This window comes from Peromyscus maniculatus, chromosome 10 (assembly GCF_049852395.1).
Source record: "Peromyscus maniculatus bairdii isolate BWxNUB_F1_BW_parent chromosome 10, HU_Pman_BW_mat_3.1, whole genome shotgun sequence".
NCBI lineage: Eukaryota > Metazoa > Chordata > Mammalia > Rodentia > Cricetidae > Peromyscus > Peromyscus maniculatus.
The window spans coordinates 5,037,527-5,057,233 of NC_134861.1; the positions used below are offsets into that span (position 1 = coordinate 5,037,527).

Sequence of the window (19,707 nt, forward strand, 5' to 3'; positions counted from 1 at the left end):
TAGATATAGATATAGATACATACAGAGAGATTCATTCTATAACTTCTGTTACTCTAGAAAACCCTGAGTAATACACTAACATAGTCGGGATTTTTGGTTTTTTTGAGACAGCTCTGGCTGTCCTGGAACTCATTTTTTATGCCAGGCTGGCCTCAAACACACAGAGATTTACTTGCCTCTGCCTCCTGAGTGCTGGGATTAAAGCCGTGTGCCGCTGCCACCCAGCAACATGGTGGGTTTTTGTGTGCATTTTATTTATGTATTCATTTATTTTTGTTTTGTGTGTGTATGAATGTTTTGCCTGCATATATGTCTGTGCACCACAAGCATACGGTGCCTGCAGAGGCCAGAAGAGTGTATCAGATTCTCTGTAACTAGAGTTACAGATGGTAACTGCCATGTGGATGCCAGGAAGCAAACCCAGGTCCTCTGGAAGGATAAGTGCTCTTAACTGCTAAGCCATCTCTCTGTACCCTTTATGCATTTCCTAAGAGCCCCATGTAGCACGAATAGTTAAAAGGTCTTATTAATAAAAACAAACCTGGAGCCAGGTACTGGGGTCAATGCTGGAAGATCAGAGAAGCAGAACAAGCCACAGCCACCTCACCTCGCCAGTTCCACAACTGATCCTGTTTCTTCAGACTGGAAGCCTCTGAGTCTTCATTTAGAATGAATCTCAGTGAGCTGTTGCTCAAAAGCCTAAAAGCTTAACCAGGTTCTAGTTCCTCGTCCTCATGCCTTAAATACCTTTCTGCTTTCTGCCATCACTTCCTGGGATTAAAGGCGTGTGTCCCTATGCCTGGCTGTTTCCAGTGTGGCCTTGAATTCACAGAAATCCAGATGGATCTCTGCCTCTGGAATTCTAGGATTAAAGGTGTGTGCTACCACTGTCTATCCTCTCTGTTTAATATTATGGCTGTCCTGTTCTCTGACCCCCAGATAAGTTTATTGGGGTGCACAATATATCAACCACGGCCCCAAGCCATGCAAGCTTCAGCCCCCAGAAGATAATCAACATAACTTCGTGTGAGGACGTATCTATCCACTATTCCTTGCTCTATATTCCAGCTGCCACACACCCCAGAATGACTCCTGTACCCAAGCCCTACATATGGCGTTAAATTTCTATAGAATAAAAATTTTCCTCCCTTGTTCTGTGTAAGATCCTAGTGCAGCTGGAAGCCAGAAAAGAGAAGCTTGACACCTGGCCAGCAGAAGCCACCCCACTCCAGCCCTTACTGTATAGAAGCCATCTTCCCTGGAACTATATGGGATAGCCCTGTGGGAAGTGAAGGGCAGTCTAAGGAAGCACTGACCACTTAGTGCTATGCTATACCTGTTTCTTGTATGCTTCTCCTCCCTATACCCTAGGCTATGTGACATCCATCTTGGGGAGAAGGAGGCCTCTACCAAGGATCTGTGCACAGGACCAGAAGCTACGGGCACAAGCAGAGCGACAGGCAGTAAACTTTGTGGTCCAAGGTACTGGAGGCCCTAGCCTACCACTGCCTGTGGCTCCTTCCCTGAAGGCCCTTGTCCCCTGCTCCTCAGGTGTTTGGCAGATTGCTATGTTACTTCATGCTCTGTATGAAGCCTTACGGCCCCTACATGTCCAGCTGCTGATGTGGTGGCAGAGTCATCTTCATGTTTAAGGCATGTTTGGAAGGACATGGTGAGGCATACCTGTAATATTAGCTTGGAAGACTGAAGCAGAACTGCCAAAAAAATTGAAGCCATCCTGAGCTATGTAGCCAGACCCATAAGAAATGAAATAAAAAGATGAACTCCCCAGACCATTCTGTTCCCCTCTAAAAGTAGGATCCTGAGTCCCCATAATAGAGCCAGTCCTAGAGATGGGTTACTTGACACAGGCTGAGACCTGGAACCTGGTTTATCACCTGAGTATCCGGCTGGGGTTAGGCTTCCTCAGTAAGGTACCCAAACCCCACATCCCCCCAGCACCAAGAAGGAAGCAGCTCTGTTGCTGCTGGTTTGCTTCCATTTGCAAAAACTCCTTCATTGTTAGCCAGTGGAGTGAGCAGTGTCCATGGGAATGTCTCTCTAACAGCTATTGTGTGCCTCATACCTCATACCCTAAACCAGAACCCTTGTGTCCACAGGTTCAGCCGCAGACCTCTGTAAGCTGGCCATGATCCGCATCTTTGCTGCAGTGGCCACGTCCCCAACTCTGACAGCCAGGTCAGTGAAGCAGTCATTTTTCCAGGGCCCAGCCTTGAACTCCTGCAAAGAGGTTTGCTGGGTGCCAACACAGCACTGCTCCTTCTACCCACCGCATGTTTTCCCATCCTACCCTAAGGACTCCAAGCTCCTCCCATGGGCCTCTACACACCAGGGTGCCCATAACACTGCCTAAGTGGGTCAGCACCTCTAGTCCTGGGAGGAAATCTCCTACAGGAAGATGACAGCTTCCCTAGATCCTAGAATGTGAAATGGGTCCCTTGGGCCCCTGTGCTGCAGCCCCAAGAGAGCTTTGGAGACATGGGAACCTGCTTGTCTATGGGCTTTCCTCACCAAGCTCACAGTTTTTCTTGACCTGGAATTTAATTCATGTTCAAGGCATGAGTTTTCCTTTATCAGCAACCTCTCATATTTCTTTCAAAAACTTTTTTCTTCAAACATTTTCCCTGTCCATTTTTACCTCTGACCCATGTTCTTGGGTGGTTTTCACACCTCTGAACAGGAGTATGCTCTGTGGACTGCTGTCACACAGACCCAAGGGCAGAAGGCTCAGCTCCAAGCCCTATTGTCTGCTGCCTTTCGCAGCCCTGTTCAGGCACTTTCCTACTGAAAAGAAGTAGTTTGGGAAGCTACAAGCCCTCTGGGAAGAGTACCAGAGGACGGTGCAGAGACAGCAGCTGAGCCCTGCCCCAAGAGCTAGGAGCAGACTGCAAAGCTGGGCCCAGCTGGTTTCTCCTGTCACCCTCTCTGTCTTCTGCCTAGTACTCTCAATGATTTCCTCCCAGTTCCTTGTTTTTGATGGAATCTGTCCGTCTGCCCACTCCCACTCTTCGTGGGATAACCTCTAGCTTCACTTAGGCTGTACACAGCCTGTGTTAGCCCATCCTGGCAGCTGCTGCAAGCACATGGCACTCTGCATCTGCCACATGCAAGGCTAGCAAGTTGCTTCTCTGATGCTGTTTTTAGAATTGGTGAAAGATGTTAGCATGTTAAGGTTTAGGGTCTCCTTGGCTGCAATGTCTTTCTAAAAGGTAAGCACAGAAAATCTGACTCAGGGGTACAGAGAAAAGGAAACTGAGGCAATAAGCAGCATGTACCTTGTCCAAGTTCAGGCAGAGTCAGGCTGGGGCTAGGACTGCATTCTCCGGGCCTGTGCCACCAGACAAACACACTTCTAAGAGGAAACCACCAAGAATTCAGCATTGCTAGGGTGCTCCATGAGAGGGAGCTGCCTGGCAGGCTATTGGCAAAGGGATGAGGTTAGGCCCTTTTGGAAGTCCTCTCAAAGGACCAGCGTTTGTCTGCCTGGGTCAGGCCAACCAGATGAAAATCCAGTAGCCCTGTGTCCTCTGCAGAGCAGATGGTAACCTATGGAGGCATGGCCCCTGGAGCCTGGGTGGTCTAAGCCTGCATTCTTCTGCTTCTCCTGCTTTTCCCTGTGCCCCAGCTTCCAGTGAGAAGTGTGATGTCTCTGTGGCTGTGACGGTGGTGTGTGAGTGACTAACAGTCACACCTATTAGGTCCTGCCACACTGGCAGTTCAGATTGTATGGTGTGATTTCGAGAAGTGTGAAAGCACTTGTGCTAAATCTGGAAAGAGTTACAAGTGCCTCTTCTGAGGCTTCTGTCCATTTGAAAAGTAAACCCCTTGGGAGCCAAGGCCTGCCAGACACCTTGGTATTAGTTTAAGAAAGCGTGTCAGTGCTGCAGCTTAGTGCCTGCCATGCCCTACCACAGTCTGGCTTCTAGAAGGGCAGTGCTGATGCCCTAGCCAGAGGCAGTACATAAAACACAAGGGAAGCCTCTGTGAATGTCTCTGAGAATGTATACCCCACTCTTCCACAGTCTGGGCCCAGCATGGTGTGTCCATTGCCTGCACCGTCTTTAGGATATGCATTTGTTGACCTCTAGTAACAATGGCCTGGCTATAGTAGCCTGGACTCAAAAAGGTGTGTTGTTTTCCTGCCAAATCCAAGGCACGGAAGTTGCTGACTTTGTTTTAGAAGCTCAGGTCCTTTCCTTTGGTGCCATGATAGAGGTAGCTGCTCTGGCCATCACAACACCTTCCTGGCAAAAGAAGGTAGTGATGGTCAAGGCAACCCTTTACAAGCCTTCCTGGGAGTTTGAAAACAGATGACTTCTGGGTCACCCCATCTTAGAGGAGATGGTGTGTTTGCTCGGAACATAGACCCTTCTCTTCCCCACCCAATAACAAAAGGGTATCAGAGAAGAAGATAGATGGACAGGTCACCATAGAACTCTGCTGTCGAGTGCCATCATGGCCGCTCTGGTCAGGCATTTGAAAACTGCTCCTTCCTTCCAGCCAGGGTCCACCGTCAGATCCTTTATCACTGCTGGGGTAGAGAGAGGTGCCACAACTTCCCTGTGAGCCTCAGCTTCCAGTGCCACGGGGGAATCCAGGGCAAACAGCAGTGGGGGACATATGGCATGGGATTATTGCCCTTCAGAGTCCCATCCAGGAGACAGAGCAAGGACCATAGAAGACAGCACACATGGGACCCTCTATGCCCTCTGCCCTTCCCTGGGGACTATAGGTCCTTGTGACCATCCTTATCGCCTGTACTACACACTCCATTCCTGACAGTGTAGGACCAGCTAACCCTGTGCACCCACAAAGGTGCTGGCCAGATCTGGGGACTACACATCTACAAGGATTTTGAAGTGTCATCTCCCTGGGGAGCTTGACCACCAGGATCCCACCCTCCCAAGGATCCTGTGGGCTTGTGGCAAGCTGTTGCATGTGCTGACATAGATGTATGGTTGAGTCCTCAGATGTCCCCAGCACTCCATGCCTCATCCTGTGCACATCTGTACTGTTCCCCCACTCACCTGCTTGAATCTGTTTGCCCTGCCCATCAGAGCACTGCTGCCTAGAGTCCTCTTCTTACTGGTGCCAGAAGGGGCTCCAGGGGCCATGCAGGACCGCTAGAGAAATGGGGCCTGAGTGGGCCATGAAGCCAGTCAACTGGAACTGTGGTTTAGTGTCCCAAAGGACATGTTCAGTCCTCTACAGGCCATCAAAATATCCCATATCTGATGTGATTTTGTACCTTTGAATTTCTACATTTTCCAAGTTCTGTCGAATCTTTATGTGACTTTAAAAGCAAATTTTAAAAAATATTGCCCAGGGTTGGGCATTTAGCTCAGTGGTAGAGCACTTGCCTAGCACGCACAAGGCCCTGGGTTCAGTCCTCAGCTCTGAAAAAAAGAAAAAAGAAAAAATATTGCCCCATCACTTCCTCTAAGCTAAAGGGTATGCTCCACCACATTCCCGATTTAGCCTCACTCCTCACAGCAGGAGCGACTCTCCAAATGCCCCTCAGCTCTCCTGTCCCATCTACACTCATCATCACATCTCACAAGCAGTGAAGAGGAGAGAACACGCAGGGGTTGCATGTGCTCTGCCCCTAGGTGTTCTTCCTCTGCCCTGCCAGTCTTCCAGGAGTGTGAAATGCTCAGTCCGCTCAGGAGCTGGAAGTCAGCTCTTCAGAAGTCATTTATCCCCCTCCTGGCCCTTCTGCCCACTCCCTGGAGCTGTCCTGATGGTAAGCAACCCCAGGGCACAGTGCCAGGAGAGCCATACCTACTGCACACAGAGCCACACCCTTTCATAAACCGGATGCCCAACAACCTACTAGCAACTGTGAATGATAACACTAGGTCCCAAGTGGAAGTATCCACACCCACAAGTGACTTCCTTCCTCTCCAGGTTAGTTGCCCAAATTCATGATGAGCTGCTGTTTGAAGTAGAAGATACTCAGATCCCTGAGTTTGCAGGTGCGTCCAGGGGAGCACAGGGGTGGTGTTCCCCACAGTCAAGAAATCTGCTGTCTCTTTGAAGCTTTTCCTACTCTGTCTCTCAAAGCCTCTCTCAATTGGCAGCTAGTTTAGTGACCCTAGTAAGGGGAGATCTATGTCTAATGCTCCAGAACAGCCTTGAACTTCTGTGCACAGACATCCATGGCTGAGCCTCCAGTCAGGGCAGTCTGGAGAGATGACACAAGCTCACAAGATAGATCGTACTGTCAGGGCCACAGAGTTCCCTTTGGAGGCATGACAAGAACATCAGACCTGTGCCAGAAGCATCAGGGATTGTGGTCTTCCATGCCCAGACTATTGACTGGGAAGGATAACCTGGTGCTTCCTCCTAACCCCAGCACCATAGCCAGAACTAGTGGTGTGGGCATAGTGCCTACCACCTCAGCTGGCCTGCCTCTGCTAGGAAGAGCTGGGGTGGAAGGATGGAGCCAGCCCAGTCAGTACAGTGGCCAGAAGGGTGGGCTGAGGGTCCTTTAAGCTGCATCCAGAGCCGTGGGTGTGGACACGATGTTGAACCAGCTGTGAGGTCACATGAGAGGATCAAGGCCCTGACCAGTTAGTTGGTTTGAGCGGCTTGTAGACCCAAGAAATAACCAGGTAACTTGGGGTCAGGCAGGATCCTGAAGGTTCCTCAGTTCTCAACTCCTGGGGCCTGGAAGCCAGAAGGCTGGCCAGACCTGGACCCACACAGCTGTAAGCAGCTGTTTTCCTGTTCTAGCTCTTGTCAGAAGGATCATGGAGTCCTTGCAACAGGTACAGACCCTGGAACTGCAGCTGCAGGTGAGGAGACACACATCTGCCCAGCATCCCTGCCACATCCCTTACAGCTGGAGTCAACCCAGGGTGTGCAAGAGGTCAGGACCCACTCTCCAGAGGTCAGGAGGGCAAGGAATAAGGCAAGCCTTGTGCACCAGGACTGCTGCCCTCCAAGCCTCCATTTGTCCCTTTCCCTGCTCGATGACTTGGTTGGTCCCTGGTAAGAAGCCACCACCATGGATATCTGCTGCTGCTCCTACCAGCCTACAAACCCCTTCCCTGAGGCTCACCCTCACTGAGGGTGTGAGCACTGGGCCCCACCTATCCCAAGTACACCCCAGGGCATGTCTAAACACGGGCCCACTCTGCACCTGGCTGGATCCTGCTTGGAGGCAGCTCTGGGAAAAGACCCCTGGGTGTTTCAGCATAGACTCCCCAGAGCAGTGTAGACAACTGGGCAGGGAGAAACAAGGTGGGAGGCCTTGAAGCCTGTAGAGCCACCCAGATGGTACCAGAAACACATCTTGTCACTTAGTCAAGTATCCAGCCCCGTGGGTACCTCAGAACCAACCAGAGCCACAGAAGCTGGCTGACCACCTTCCAGAGCAGCCTTGGCTCTGCTCACAGGCTCTGAGGCTTTCCTGGGGAAGACTCTGACCTGCTAGACCCCTGCAGCACAGCAGGGCACTGTGCACCTCTGGATAGGTGGCAGCTTTGCAGGGCTAAGGAGCCACACATGTATTTACCCTGCCCCCTGAAGTAGTCTACAAAACCCATGCCTGTGGTGGGAAAGAAGTAGGTGCTAGGGGACGAGCTTGAAGTCCAGGAAGCCTTCAAGAGTCAGAAGACTGGCAAACAGCTGGGGGCCAGTCCCTTTCTTCAGACACAGTGGCTTTGTCTTGGGGAAAAGCCCACCCAAGCAGGGGTCTTCTGCCCCCTAGAATCTCTACAAGACACAGCCCTGACAGGGTGAGCACATTGTTGCATTAAGACATTTCTACCCTAAGGCACCATGCAGACCTACACAGCCTAGTAGATAGGGAGCTCCTATCTACTATCAGATGGTAGGCATCTGATGTGAGCTCACAGCAAGACAAATGTGAGTATACATGTGTGTGTCCATGTATATGCTTGTATATGTGACTGCTCTGTGTGTGGAGGTGTGTGTCCCTGTGCTTTGCTACCTCTTCAACCTGCTGGAGGGCCTGGGAGGTGGCTGTTTCTCTTGGAAGGTCATTTCTGGTTGTCACCCTACAGGTACCCCTAAAGGTGAATTTGAGTGTCGGCCGCTCATGGGGACACCTGGCCCCTCTGCAGGAGACCCTGGACTCAGCCTGAGCCACAGCAAATCTCCCTGCAACAGCCCATCTAGCATGAGCTCCCCCTTCAGTACCCAGCCCCATCAAGTACATTTTTTCATCTTAAGTTTGTCCATCCCTGGGCAACAGTGGGAGGAGACAGCTGGTTTCCACCAATCTGTCCTGCAGCCTTTCCCCAGCTTGCACTCCGAGAGGGCCAGACTGATGCAGACACACTGACCCTGTATGGAACAACTGTCACTACCTGCAGTAAATGCCTAATGAGACCCTGTCTTCTCCTTGACTGAGGGGATTCTTCCTACAGGTGCACACACGTACAATATACACTCTGCTCAGCAAGGGGCTGACTGGGGAGTGCCTCAACCCACTTGGCCCTTGATGGGTGTCCACTCGGGCCCTGTTCTTCCCTGTGCCAAACATAAGCCATCATGGAGCATGTCCAATATGGAAGCCAACAGCTGGCACTGGGAAGTGTACTACAAGGTTTAAGATAAAAGGCCCAGTTCCACGGCAGGCAGCCCACTGGCTGTTTCACTTAAGATGTCTCAGAGATGAGTTGTCATGTCACCCAAGCCCAGGAAAATATCACCAACTCTCTCCTACTGGATGAGAAGGGTAGCCCCTGACCATGCCATGGTTACATTCCTTCTGGCTTCTGGACAGGAAAGAAGGGAGGTGGGGAGGAAACTCCTAGAAAGCTCTCCAGAGGCTGGGCTCAATGTCAGAGTTTTGGAAACCCTCTCCCAGCCTCCAAGGGTCTCCCTACTGACAAGGCTGGCTGGTATCCTGCACCGGGATCTGGCAGGAAATGTGTCCTTATTCACCATGATGTCTACCCCTCAACTTGGCCAACACTGATACCTTCTTAGATCTCAAATCATCCCTACGATGTTTGTGAGTAGACAGGCAGACAAAGCAGCAGGAGCCACAGCCTGTGGTGAAGCCATCCAGCAGGAGACTGCCAGCACCATCAGGGTCCAGAAAAGCCCCTTGGGAGAAGAGTGAAGCTCTTCATGAGTCTCGGCCTTGTAAATACCCAGATCCCAGAAACAGGCCAGAACAATGGGACTTGGTAGCCAGGGGACCACACTACAGGTGTCCTAGCTGTGCTGACACCCGGGAACTGGGGACCAGCAGAGAGGTAGGGTAAAACCTTCAGGTCGCTGCTGCCCCCTCGCCTTTCACCCCTCAGCTGAGTTGTCTCACAGACTAGCTGCTGTCTCTGCATCTACCACACTTAGGAAAGTGTGGAGAGCTGCAGAGCCCTTAACCATCCCTGACCAAGGAGGAATCCAGGCACCTCTTCCCTGGTCCGGGAGAGAGCATCATGGAAGGTTGGGCTTGGGACCAGTTGAGGGAAGGGACCTCTCCCTGACAGGGACACCAAGGCCCTACCCTTGCCTCACTGATTCCACTCCGATCCAGGGTCCAGCTCAGCCAGACACAAGCAGAAACAGCCCAGACAGTGGGAAACCCAGAATATCCACCCCAGGAGGTGCCTCAAAAAAGCACAGAGCCGGTTTCCTTCAGTTCTGATTTTATTGAAAAACAGCAGCATTGGGGGCCGTGCAGGCAGGGGCACACACCCACTTGGGCCCCCAGCCTGTCTTCTTGGGAACTCGGCTCGTCACCTGGCCCTAGGGGCTATTTTGGCACATCCTGGGGTCTCAGGACACCCCCACCCCCATCATGGGCTCACAGTACAAATTCAGGAACAAAACCACGACAGTGAGATCTGCCACTGTGTCACACCCTCTGCACCCTGACCAAACCCAGCTGTGTCCTGTCCAGGGGGCCTCCAGCTCCTCTGCCCTACCCTCAGCTGAGGGGGAGATGGACAGAAGTGAGGGCCAGCAGAGGCTCGGCTGGCCTGGTGGGGTTGTGCTACATTCACATGGAGCTGGGCGGGGCAGGGGAGGGCACAGTGAGAGACAACCGCAAGACCCTGCTTCTTACCACAAAGTGCCTCCCAGATCAGAGACTGTTCCCACTGGTTCCCTCCCACAGCTACACATGTGCACATACCAACACACATGCACACATCCATACACATGGAGATGCCCACACATGCACACACAAATACTCATACATGCTCACACACATGCAACACATGAATGTGATTTCTTGGGCACATATAGTCACATGAGCACATGATTACAAATGGCATGTGCTTCTGCACACACGCACCTACTCATACAGATGCTCACACATGCATTCACATACTCTCAGATGCACATGCTCACACACGTGTGCACAGATGCACATACACAGGTGGGTATGCACATTTATGCAGCTACACCCCTTCTTTAAAATGGCTAATTATTGCTGTTTAAAAAAAAATACATCCAACAGTGGTAAGTCAAGGCTCATCTTCTACCCAGACCCAGGCAAGCTCTGCCCACCTTCCATGGACCCCACCCCTGCTGGAAGCACAGTGACGGCAGCACCAAAGAGCAGCGCAGCCCAGGGTCTGCCCCACGCCCAGCAGTGTGGCCAAGAGCCAAGGACAGGACCATTGCTGAGGCCAGAACTGACAGAGAGACAGGTAGCAACAGGTGCTGGCAGCAGTGTGATCTACCACAGACGGGGAGACACAACCGCCTCAGGTCAACTCTCAGGCTGCCCCTTAGGCCCTGACAGAAGGGAGCCTCATGGGTGCTGCACAGCTCCTACTCAGCCATGCCCAGCCCCCAAGAAGCCCCAGGCACCAGCAAGACCCAGAAACTTTTGTCCCCAAGCCTCTAGCCCCAGGCACAGCCCTGGAAGCCAGCTCCAGGAAGCTGTGACTGTGGGGCCACCTGGAGCTGGCAGAGGCAAGTGGGAATGGGCAGGGTGCTTTCCAGCAGCAGCAAGTGAGGATACTGCGGCCTACAGAGTTCCAGCTCCCCTCAGGTGTGTCCCTGACTCTGTGCTCTGACCTATCCCCTTCTCTGACAAAGGGTACCAGTGCAGGATGGGAACTGTCCAAACCCCTGAGACCACCAGCCTCTTATCTACAGGGCCTCCCAGCCAGAGCCTTCTCCCACCTCAGCCAGGTTAGCACATCCCTCAGCTGCTGCCCAGCCCCAGGGCAATGCTAGGGTGAAGGGTGAGCACAGGGGTGGGAGAACAGGGGAGAGATTGCCATGTCCACCAGGGCTTGGCCTCACTACATTCAGGAGTGTGCCACCCCACCCTTCAGGGGCCAGAGCTTAGCACATGCAGGCCAGCCTCCCGGCCATACAGCTGAGACTAGGCATCTGCAGAGACACATGCCTGGGCAGTGGGAGCTGCCCGGGACAGTCAAGCAGTGGTGCACCAGGTCTGTGCTGTAGGTACACTCCACCACCTCTTCCACCCTCCCTACTCTAAAACAGAGGCTTCCAAGCACACAATAGCACTCCTGGAAGCCACAGATCCTGAGCACAGGGCCAGACCCCAGGCTGGCCTTCCCTGGGCCTTCCCAGGCCCGGAGTACAAGTGCTGGCCACCTCAGGTGCTTGGAGGGCCGAGGGAGGGGGAGATGGCCAGCAAACTCAAAGGAGCTGCACAAGCTCATAGCCACCAGGTGGAACAGGGAGGAGGGCCTCCACAGAGGTAGAAGAAACATCAGAATCTCAACAAACATAGAAAATTCACATCAGTGCACATGCGCAGAGCACTTAGAGCCCTGGCTGGGATGAAGTGGACAGGGCCAGGCCCAGTCATCAGCATGCTCAGCTCCCTCCAGCCCAGGGAGACAGATGCGCCTCCAGGGCCTCAGGCCTTGCCAGGCTACATACTGCCTGGCGAAGCTCCATCCTGGTGCAGCTGGAACCTACCCCACCACCCATTCCTGGCATCTCTACCAAGTCTTGGCAGCAACCAAAGGCAGACAACGAGTAATCAAGAGCCCAGCAAGCTTCCCTTTACCCGTGCGCTGTTCGGCAGGAAGAGATCCCCTTGGGTGGACAGGTGCCAATAGGCCAGAAGGACCACACCTTCCCCCCAGGCTCCTAGGATTGGGGAATCTACTATGAGTTCATCCCAGGTCAGTACCAAGGAAACATGGGTGGCTATGGGATCCCCAAGCTCTGCCCTGGCCCAAGTGATCCCAGTGCCCCTCCAACCCCAAAGACTGCAGGCCCCAAAGGCACAGGATCAGAGAAGCCTTGGCAGCTGATGGTATCCACTTAGGCCCAGCCAGGCCTCAGACCCACCAGCAGCCTCTGACCCCCGGCCTCCGACCCCAGCAGTCCCTAATACCCCCACAACAACTAAGACTAGCCCCAAGCCGAGACCAATCCAAACAGAAAAGAGGAAAAAGGCACAACTGTTTGTTTTCCATTTTGCTAAAACACTTTACGTCTGTCTGTATAATCCAGATTAACAAAATCTGAGAGCTGCAAGAAAATAGGGTGCCAATTTCTGTACAGTCTACAAAACTCCCATCCCCGAGAGGGGACCGGGCACCACCAGGGAGGAATGTACAGGGGAGAGCGGGGTCTGTACAGTGTTCTGCAAATGCCTCAATTGCTAACAGGACAAAAGGCCCCTCGGGAAGCTGGGCTTGTTCCACCAATTCATTCGCTCTAAAGAGCCTTTTTAAGAATGTAGCCTTGGTGCTAGGGGCCCAGCTCCATGGCCTACCCAGGCTGCCACTCCTTGTTCCCAAGCCCCACACAGAGGGGGTAGATGGGCCTGTGCCCCACCCCCACCCCACACTGAAGCTAAGTCCAGGTTTCAGCCTGGCCACCTGAGCACTACCAGCCACCGCCTTCCCTTCCCTGTCCCAGGCCACCAGCCCTCCCCCCATCTAGGCTGGACCCTAAGTGGGACCTCAAAAGGGAGAGGCCAGGAGCACAGTTGGCCCAGCAGAGTAGCCTATAGTGAGATGGCTGGACCCACCCCATCCACCAGCTCCTACCCGCAAGGCAGTGCCGAGCCCCTCCTATGAGGCTTTAGAGCCCTCCAGTTCCCTCAGTCCTACACACAAGGATTCAAGGGGCAGCCTGAGGCCTCACAGACCAGGAATGCACTTTGGGAGCAGTTACACTAAATTAGAGTCTCCTTCCATACTTAAATCTTCACCTACCCGGCCACCCACCCCCATCAGATGGGGCCAGAGACCGGGTGTATGCTAGCACCACACAGGTGTGTGTCTGTCTGGAGGCTCAAACTACCATTTTGTCCCAGGAATTAAAGTCATGCAGAGTGCTATTCTGTCTACGTAACTTATTAGAGAATGGGTTGTTTCAGGCTGGGAAAAGCTGTGGCAGGCATTGCCAACAACAGCCTGAGCTAGTTACATTCACAGGGCAGACCCCACAAACAGCATGAGGCCACAGGGCCTCGGGCAGCTGGGAGGGGGCCACCTGATCTAACAGGTGTTGGGGGAGGTGTCCCCCCACCCCCATGAAATCCCCACCATGCTGTGCAGTGGATTGCTACAGGAACCAGACCCGGGTGACCAGCCAAGTCAGCCAGAGCAAGGAGGCAGGGGTACCAAAAAGGGAAAGAGGTAAGATGATTTCGAAGCAAAGCAGGAGTGGATAGAGCCAGGTTAGGCCAGGCCAGGCCAGGCCCCACCAGAGAGCAGACAGGGTCAGGCAGGTAGGCCCTCCAGAGGCCAGCTCAGGACAGGACAGGGGAGCTCACCAGCTCGGGCCTGAGGTCCAGGCTGGGCAGGGCAGAGGGGCAGGGGGCTGTGGCATGCGGCATGCTGCAGCCAGGCCATGTCCTCAGCATGCACAGGGCAAAGCAGGGCCTAGGGCCAGCTTGGCCTCCCACAGGGCAGTGGCTGGCCAGCCCAGCAGGCCACTCTTCCAGAGGCCAATGGCTGAGCCTTAGCCTGGCTGGGGGCCAGGGGTCTGCTCCTTGGGGGGCTTGATGTAGAGGTTCTGTGCTTGATGGGCAAGGCTAGTCTTTCCCTGATGGAGGCAGGCTGGGCAGCTTTGTGGATAGTCCAGGTGGTCCACAATGCTACTCTTCAAGGCATGACGAGCCACTCTGATGGGCTGGGGAGGCAAGGGCCGTGGCTGCAGACAATCCACCCCACCAGAGTGTTGCAGATGAGCAACACCCTGTGGCCCCCAGAACCAGCCAGGTGATGAACCAGCGTGATGCTGAGAAAGGAAAACCCAAACTAACGCCAAGGTGAGCATTGGAAAGCAGGGCCGCACTGGGCAGCGAGCAGGAGGGCAGAGGTGGACGGGGGCAGACAGGGTGGTGGGCAGGTGGTGGTGGTCACTCCTCGCGTAGCTGCAGGCGGTAGCGGTGGTAGCGGACCTGAAAGAAGAGGCGCTCGGCCAGCGAGAGGGTCATGCCAGGCAGCACGTAGTGATCACTTGCGCCCATGTGTCTGAAGCCCAGTGACTCATAGAGCTTGTGGGCGGCCACCTTAACGGCTGTGGTGCCCAGTACCACTGCAGAGTAGTTGTGCAACATGGCGAACTCCAACACCCTCCGGCCCAGAGCCTTGGCGATGCCTTTGCCGCGGAAGCGTGAGTCCACGGACATGCGGAGCAGCTCCACCGTGTTGTCCTCCTCGTGGGCCCTTGCGGCCACGATGCCCACAACGTTGCCATCCAGCACAGCCACCCAGAAACAGGAACCTGTGAAAGATAGAACAGTCAGGGACATTTTGCATGGAAGGCTGGAGAGACTTCAGCTGCCCATTCCAGCCGGGCACCAAGTCAGGGTAGCACAGTGATGTCCAATCCTCCAGTACCCTGGTCCTCCTTTCAGCTCTTTTGAACACCATGGGAGGCCATCATTCAGGATAAGCAGGTAAGCTGCCTCCTCTAGACCCCCTGAGCAGAAAAAAACACTCCAACAGCCTTCGTCCAGGCTAACCTGCCCAACTTTGCGTGTCTAGATCCCACAACGCAGGCAGACACAATCAGCTCTGACCTGAGTCTGTACTGTCCTGGCCAGAATAGTAGTTGGAGGTACCTAGGAGCTGGGCAGACCATGACGAAGTAGATTCCTACCCCCAGACCACCTGAAAAACCACGAGCAACCACAGCCAAGGCCTCAAGACCTACTCAGAATCCCAGCCCCCAGCCTGCCATCCTCCTCCTCCAGGATCCTTGCAGGGACAGAACTGAGTGAGAACCCAGAAGAATGTTTTATAAACACCAGTGAGAGACCACAGACAGCCACAGCCGTGCCCAGGCCCCAGTGATCCAGCCTCTACTGGACGCCGAGCCTGATGTCTAGGCCAGTCATCCCACCTAAAGCAAAGCCAATCCCAGCCTCACTCTGGGAATAAGGAGGGAATAAGGAGTTGGGATGGGAAGGATGCTGAAGGGCACAGGCTGCTGGGAACCCAGCCACCTTCGGAAACCAAGGGCCCATGGTCAAGGTGATACCCAGAGACCTTTCTGAAAAACAAAAGCTGAGGGATGACAGGGGAGAGAGAGAGTCTGGCTGGTCCAGAGTGCCTGTGCTGTGGGTGATCCGGCCTTCCCTCAAAGGGCCAAACTTCCACCAAAGGCTCTGTCTGCACCTCTACTTGCCCCCACCGGGCAGTAGGAAGCACCCCTACCTTCATGTCTCACCTCTTGGGGGTGGGGGGGAGCCCAGCTCCTTCAGTGCATACTCTGAGCTCTAAAGCTGAAGGTGCGGCCTGCCCACCCTCCATCAGCGCAGCAGAGAAAGCAACAGCTCGGAAGGGCCCTCATCCCAGAGGCTCTAGGACTTCGCCCACCCTAAGGGGAGCCTACGGGCCAAGCCCACTCTTACCAACTGCCCCACACCCACCCACAGAAGCCTGAGCAGAGGTCAGGGCAGCCTCCAGGACTGTGTTCTCACTCTCCCAGGTCTGGCTTCCCTATTCGCATGAGAACTCTCATAGATGCACACAGCCTTGTTAGCTGCTGTCCAGCATTTGCTCCTGTGGAGTCCTGTGAACCCAGCAGAGGTCCGAGGGTTAGCCAAGACTGCCACACTCCAACCCCTGGGGGATTACAGCTCAGACAGAGCACACAGCAGGAACCTCTGGCCACACCCATGCCATCTACCCAAGCCCACTTCAACCATTTCCCTGTCTCTTCCCAAGCAATGCCAGGTAGGCCGAGGGCCCTGCAGAGGCCTCCAATGTGAGGAGGGCCAAGGAGAACAGCAGGCATCGAGGCCAGCTGGGGAGGAGGTTGGGGATCAAGAGGGACAGCTGGGGAGGAGCTGGCAAACACTACAGCTGCCAGAGCCAGAGTGGCTGCCCTTCCCTGAACTAGACGGCCTCCCGCTGGCCAGTGTCCTGTTCTCAGCCCCTCACATCCCAAATGGCTCTCTCCTCTGCTTCCCGAGACCCATCCTGCTTCAGGGCTTGTTTCGGGGAGAGCAGTCTCCAGCTCCCAGTCCCCCTTTCTACAGAAAGCCCCGAGGTCTGAAGTAATTCCTTATGGCTCACTAGGAGGGTCTCTTGGTCAGGATGCCAAGCATAAGGCCGGGACCCCTGCCCACGCTGCTCCTGGGATGCTGCTCTCCTGTGCCATACAGGCTTCCTCCACCCAAGGCGCTCTGGGCTGGCTCAGGATCCAGCCGGGACTTAACTCCCCAACACACATACACAAGGCAGGTACCCGGAAAAGGTGTCCACCAGCGCGGGCACGGTGGAGCCAGGCCCCCAAGGAAAGGACTGCGCTCTGGCCTCCCAAGCCGACTCTCTACACTTAGCTAGAGGCCTCCGTCATTCCGAAGGCTCAGAACATCAGGATCCCCCTGCCCAGGCCCTTGGACCTGAAGGAGAAGAGGCAGGGAGCGGGCAGAGCTGGAATCCCAGAACTCACCAGGTGGCTTCATGTAGTACTGCTCAATGTCAGCCATGTCCGTGTGCAGCGCACACTCCAGGTAGGCCAGAATCACCTTTCGACTGTAGTAGTAGCGCAGGGCCAGGAGCCCGGCTGGCACCAGGCACGTCAGCAGCAGTGAGCGGGTCACAGCAAAACAGAGGGCTGCAGACAAGGGGGCACAGGTGAGGTGGCAGGTGCAGAGGGGCACCGGGCCAGGCGGGACATGGGTGGGCCCCACAGCACCCGGAGTCCAAACCACCTTTGTAAATCAGTGCTTAGGGATGCGCCCCACCAGGGACTGTTTCTCTGTGTAGGAGCAGTCATGGCCGCAGTCCCTTTCTACGCTTCCTCATTTCCAAGCTCTCTGGCGTAAACACCTGCTACCTTCACAACCTGAAACAAAGGTCCACAATACAGCCTAGGCCAGGCCAGTGCTGGTCAGCCCTTGGTGCCCCCGTTTCCAAAAGGGCTCTTGCCTACTCCATCTAACCTGGTGCTAAGTCAAAGAGCTGGACAGAGACACCAGGGCACTGCCTAACGATGCAGGTCATCCCACGCTGGGGTGTGAAGGGACCCAGTCAGAGCCATCCCTGGGCAGCTTCCGGGCCCACTAGGCCCACAGGGTCAGGCGACAAGCACCACACTGCTTCCAGATTCATTTCTGCTGTGGAGGAGGAAAAGGCACTAGAGCAAAAGTTGCCTCCCTTGAATGACCTTGGGAGAGTCGCCTCAAGCTCCTCATCTGCAGAATGGGATGACATGAATGGGGGGAGGGGTGTACTTCAAGACCGCACAGGATATCCTCCCTGTGGCCCTGGCTCTGGCGAACAGCCTCCCTGGCTCCCCGCGGAGCTGGCTGTCTTCCCGTCATAAATTAGCACTTGAGCCTCAGGCGGCCTCCCCCGCCCGCAGATTATATATAGTTGTCGCGCCGGGCCGCAGCTGCAGCGCTACCTGCCCTGTCACGCCGCCCCCACCCGGGATGCCCCGCGACGGGGAGAACGGGCACCGCGGACTGAGTTGCTGACCCGGTGCTTCCCGGTCCGCAGCGCCTGCACTTAGCCGGCGCCGGTTCCCACGCCCGGTCCAGGCGCCTCGGCCGTAAGCCCGCAGCGCTGCGCCGCGGGTTCGAGCGGGTCTCCTCCCCGCCGGTCCCGCGCACCGACACGGCACCGGGGCTCCCAGAAGGGGACCCAGGAAGAAGGCGGAGTCAAGCGCGACGGTCCCCTGAGCGGGTCCGCTGGACCCGCTGGAGCCGGGCCCGGCCCGGGACTGCGGCAGACCCGCCGGCCCCCCGCCCCCCGCGGCGCACTGACCCGCCAGCAGGGCGTAGAGCAGCTGGGTGCGCGGGTGCTGCCGCAGGCCGCGGAAAGCCGTGTTGGGGATGCGCTCCAAGATGCCGTCGTAGAAGATGCGGCGCGCCGCCTCCTGTTCGGCTGCGCGGAACTCGCGGATGCACACGCCGCGCCCCTCCGGCGGCCCCGCGCCCCCCGTGCCTCCGTGGGGCTGGGGACCCGGCGCGGGTGGGGGCGCGGCGGCCGGCCCGGGCGCGGCGGGCAGCGGGGGCCACATGGCTCCGCCGGCGGCGAGCAGCGCGTCCTTCTTGGCCCCCGGCAGTGCCTCATGGTCCTCCGCAGCCACGATCTTCGTCTCGCAGACCATGTCGGGAGGCCCACAATGCATGCACCCGGCCGGGCGGCGCAGCGCGGGGACGCGGGCCGGCGGAGGCGGGCAGAGCCCGGGCCCAGGGCAAGGGCGCGGCGCCCTCGGACCCGCGGCGGCGGCGGCGGCGGCGGCAGCAGCTCAGGGGCGCAGGGCGGAGGCGGCGGGCGGCCGGGGCGCGCGCAGGGAGCTGCGCCGCATTTTGGAGAAGTATTTATAATGCAGCGGCGCCGGTGCAGTCGAGGCGCCCGGGGTCCCGCAGGGTCCTAGCGTCCACTGCATTGGCTGCCGAGGGTCACCATGTGATCTCGGGGGTGGGAGCTGACGCCGCCTCCGCGCCCGCCCGATGGCACACTTGGGCTGCGCGGCGGGCGGACCGCGGGAGCACGGCGGGGCCCGGCGACGAGAGTGCGAGGTAGCGGCCAGGCCAGTGGTCCTCAGTGAGCGCGCTGGCGAGCGGCAACAGGGACAGGGCGTTTGGAGAGGCACTGCGTGGGGGGCTTGAGGCTCGCCCGGAGGACAGCGAGTGATGGACGCATCCCACCCCGCCCCTGAGCACCCGCAAAGCTGCCGCTGCGCTCGGGCCTCCGTGCCTGCGGCAGCAACGCGTCCTCCTCCTCCTCCGCGGCCGCTGGCAGCAGTTACGGAAGTGTCTCCATCTCCCACCCCTTTGTCTGAACGCGGTGCCCGGCCGAAGTCGTCGGGAGGGGCACCATGCCCCGCTGGCTGGCGCCCTGCGAGCCTGTGGCCGGGGCCGAACTGACTTGAGACAGTGAGGATGCGGCTGAAGCGGGGTATGATGCCCGCGCCTCCTGACGCAGGGCCGCACCCCACCCCACTCCAATCTGACACCCGACCACTCCCGGCAGCAGGCATGCGGGATTTCAGGACCCCTCCCGCTCGGCCCCCGCCTTCCGCGGCCCGCGCATGCGCCCCGTGGCCTTGGTGCAGGTGCAGCGGGGGCTCGCATCTGAACCGCGGCTCTTGGTCCCCAGGAGCAAGACGTGCAGACGCAGCAGACTGGGCACGCATGGGGTGGGGGCCAGTATCCAGGCTGGGGAACGCGTAGTGGTATATTCCCTTTCCTGGGTCACAGGGATGGGCACCCCCCAAAGCCGAGTTCGCCCACATGCTCCTGGAGACCCTGACGTCTCCCGGCCTGAGAACCCTCAGTCTGTG

At 56.3% G+C, this 19,707-nt stretch overlaps 2 protein-coding genes across 16 annotated transcripts in view; one reads left to right on the forward strand and one right to left on the reverse strand.

Annotated features, from left to right (window-relative positions):
- Positions 1-8,379, forward strand: part of Poln (DNA polymerase nu) — a 164,835-nt gene extending 156,456 nt beyond the window's left edge. For 8 of the 15 annotated variants that reach the window (XM_042285788.2, XM_076546994.1, XM_076546999.1 and 5 more), the window contains 5 exons: positions 1,372-1,482; positions 2,121-2,199; positions 5,929-5,996; positions 6,757-6,818; positions 8,052-8,379. In XM_042285788.2, coding sequence (XP_042141722.2) covers positions 1,372-1,482; positions 2,121-2,199; positions 5,929-5,996; positions 6,757-6,818; positions 8,052-8,132 — 401 coding nt within the window. In that variant the 3' untranslated portion in view covers positions 8,133-8,379. The remainder of the gene's footprint in view (positions 1-1,371; positions 1,483-2,120; positions 2,200-5,928; positions 5,997-6,756; positions 6,819-8,051) is intronic. The other 7 variants (XM_076546990.1, XM_076546993.1, XM_076546991.1 and 4 more) reach the window with 1 other exon arrangement.
- Positions 8,380-9,633: 1,254 nt separating this feature from the next.
- Nat8l (N-acetyltransferase 8 like) lies at positions 9,634-18,660 on the reverse strand. The gene is made up of 3 exons (XM_076545733.1): positions 18,183-18,660; positions 16,864-17,028; positions 9,634-14,685 (listed from the first exon to the last, which is right to left on the reverse strand). Exons 1-3 carry the CDS (start codon positions 18,547-18,549, stop codon positions 14,318-14,320), a joined length of 900 nt encoding a protein of 299 aa, XP_076401848.1. The 5' UTR covers positions 18,550-18,660; the 3' UTR covers positions 9,634-14,317.
- Positions 18,661-19,707: the final 1,047 nt, after the last annotated feature.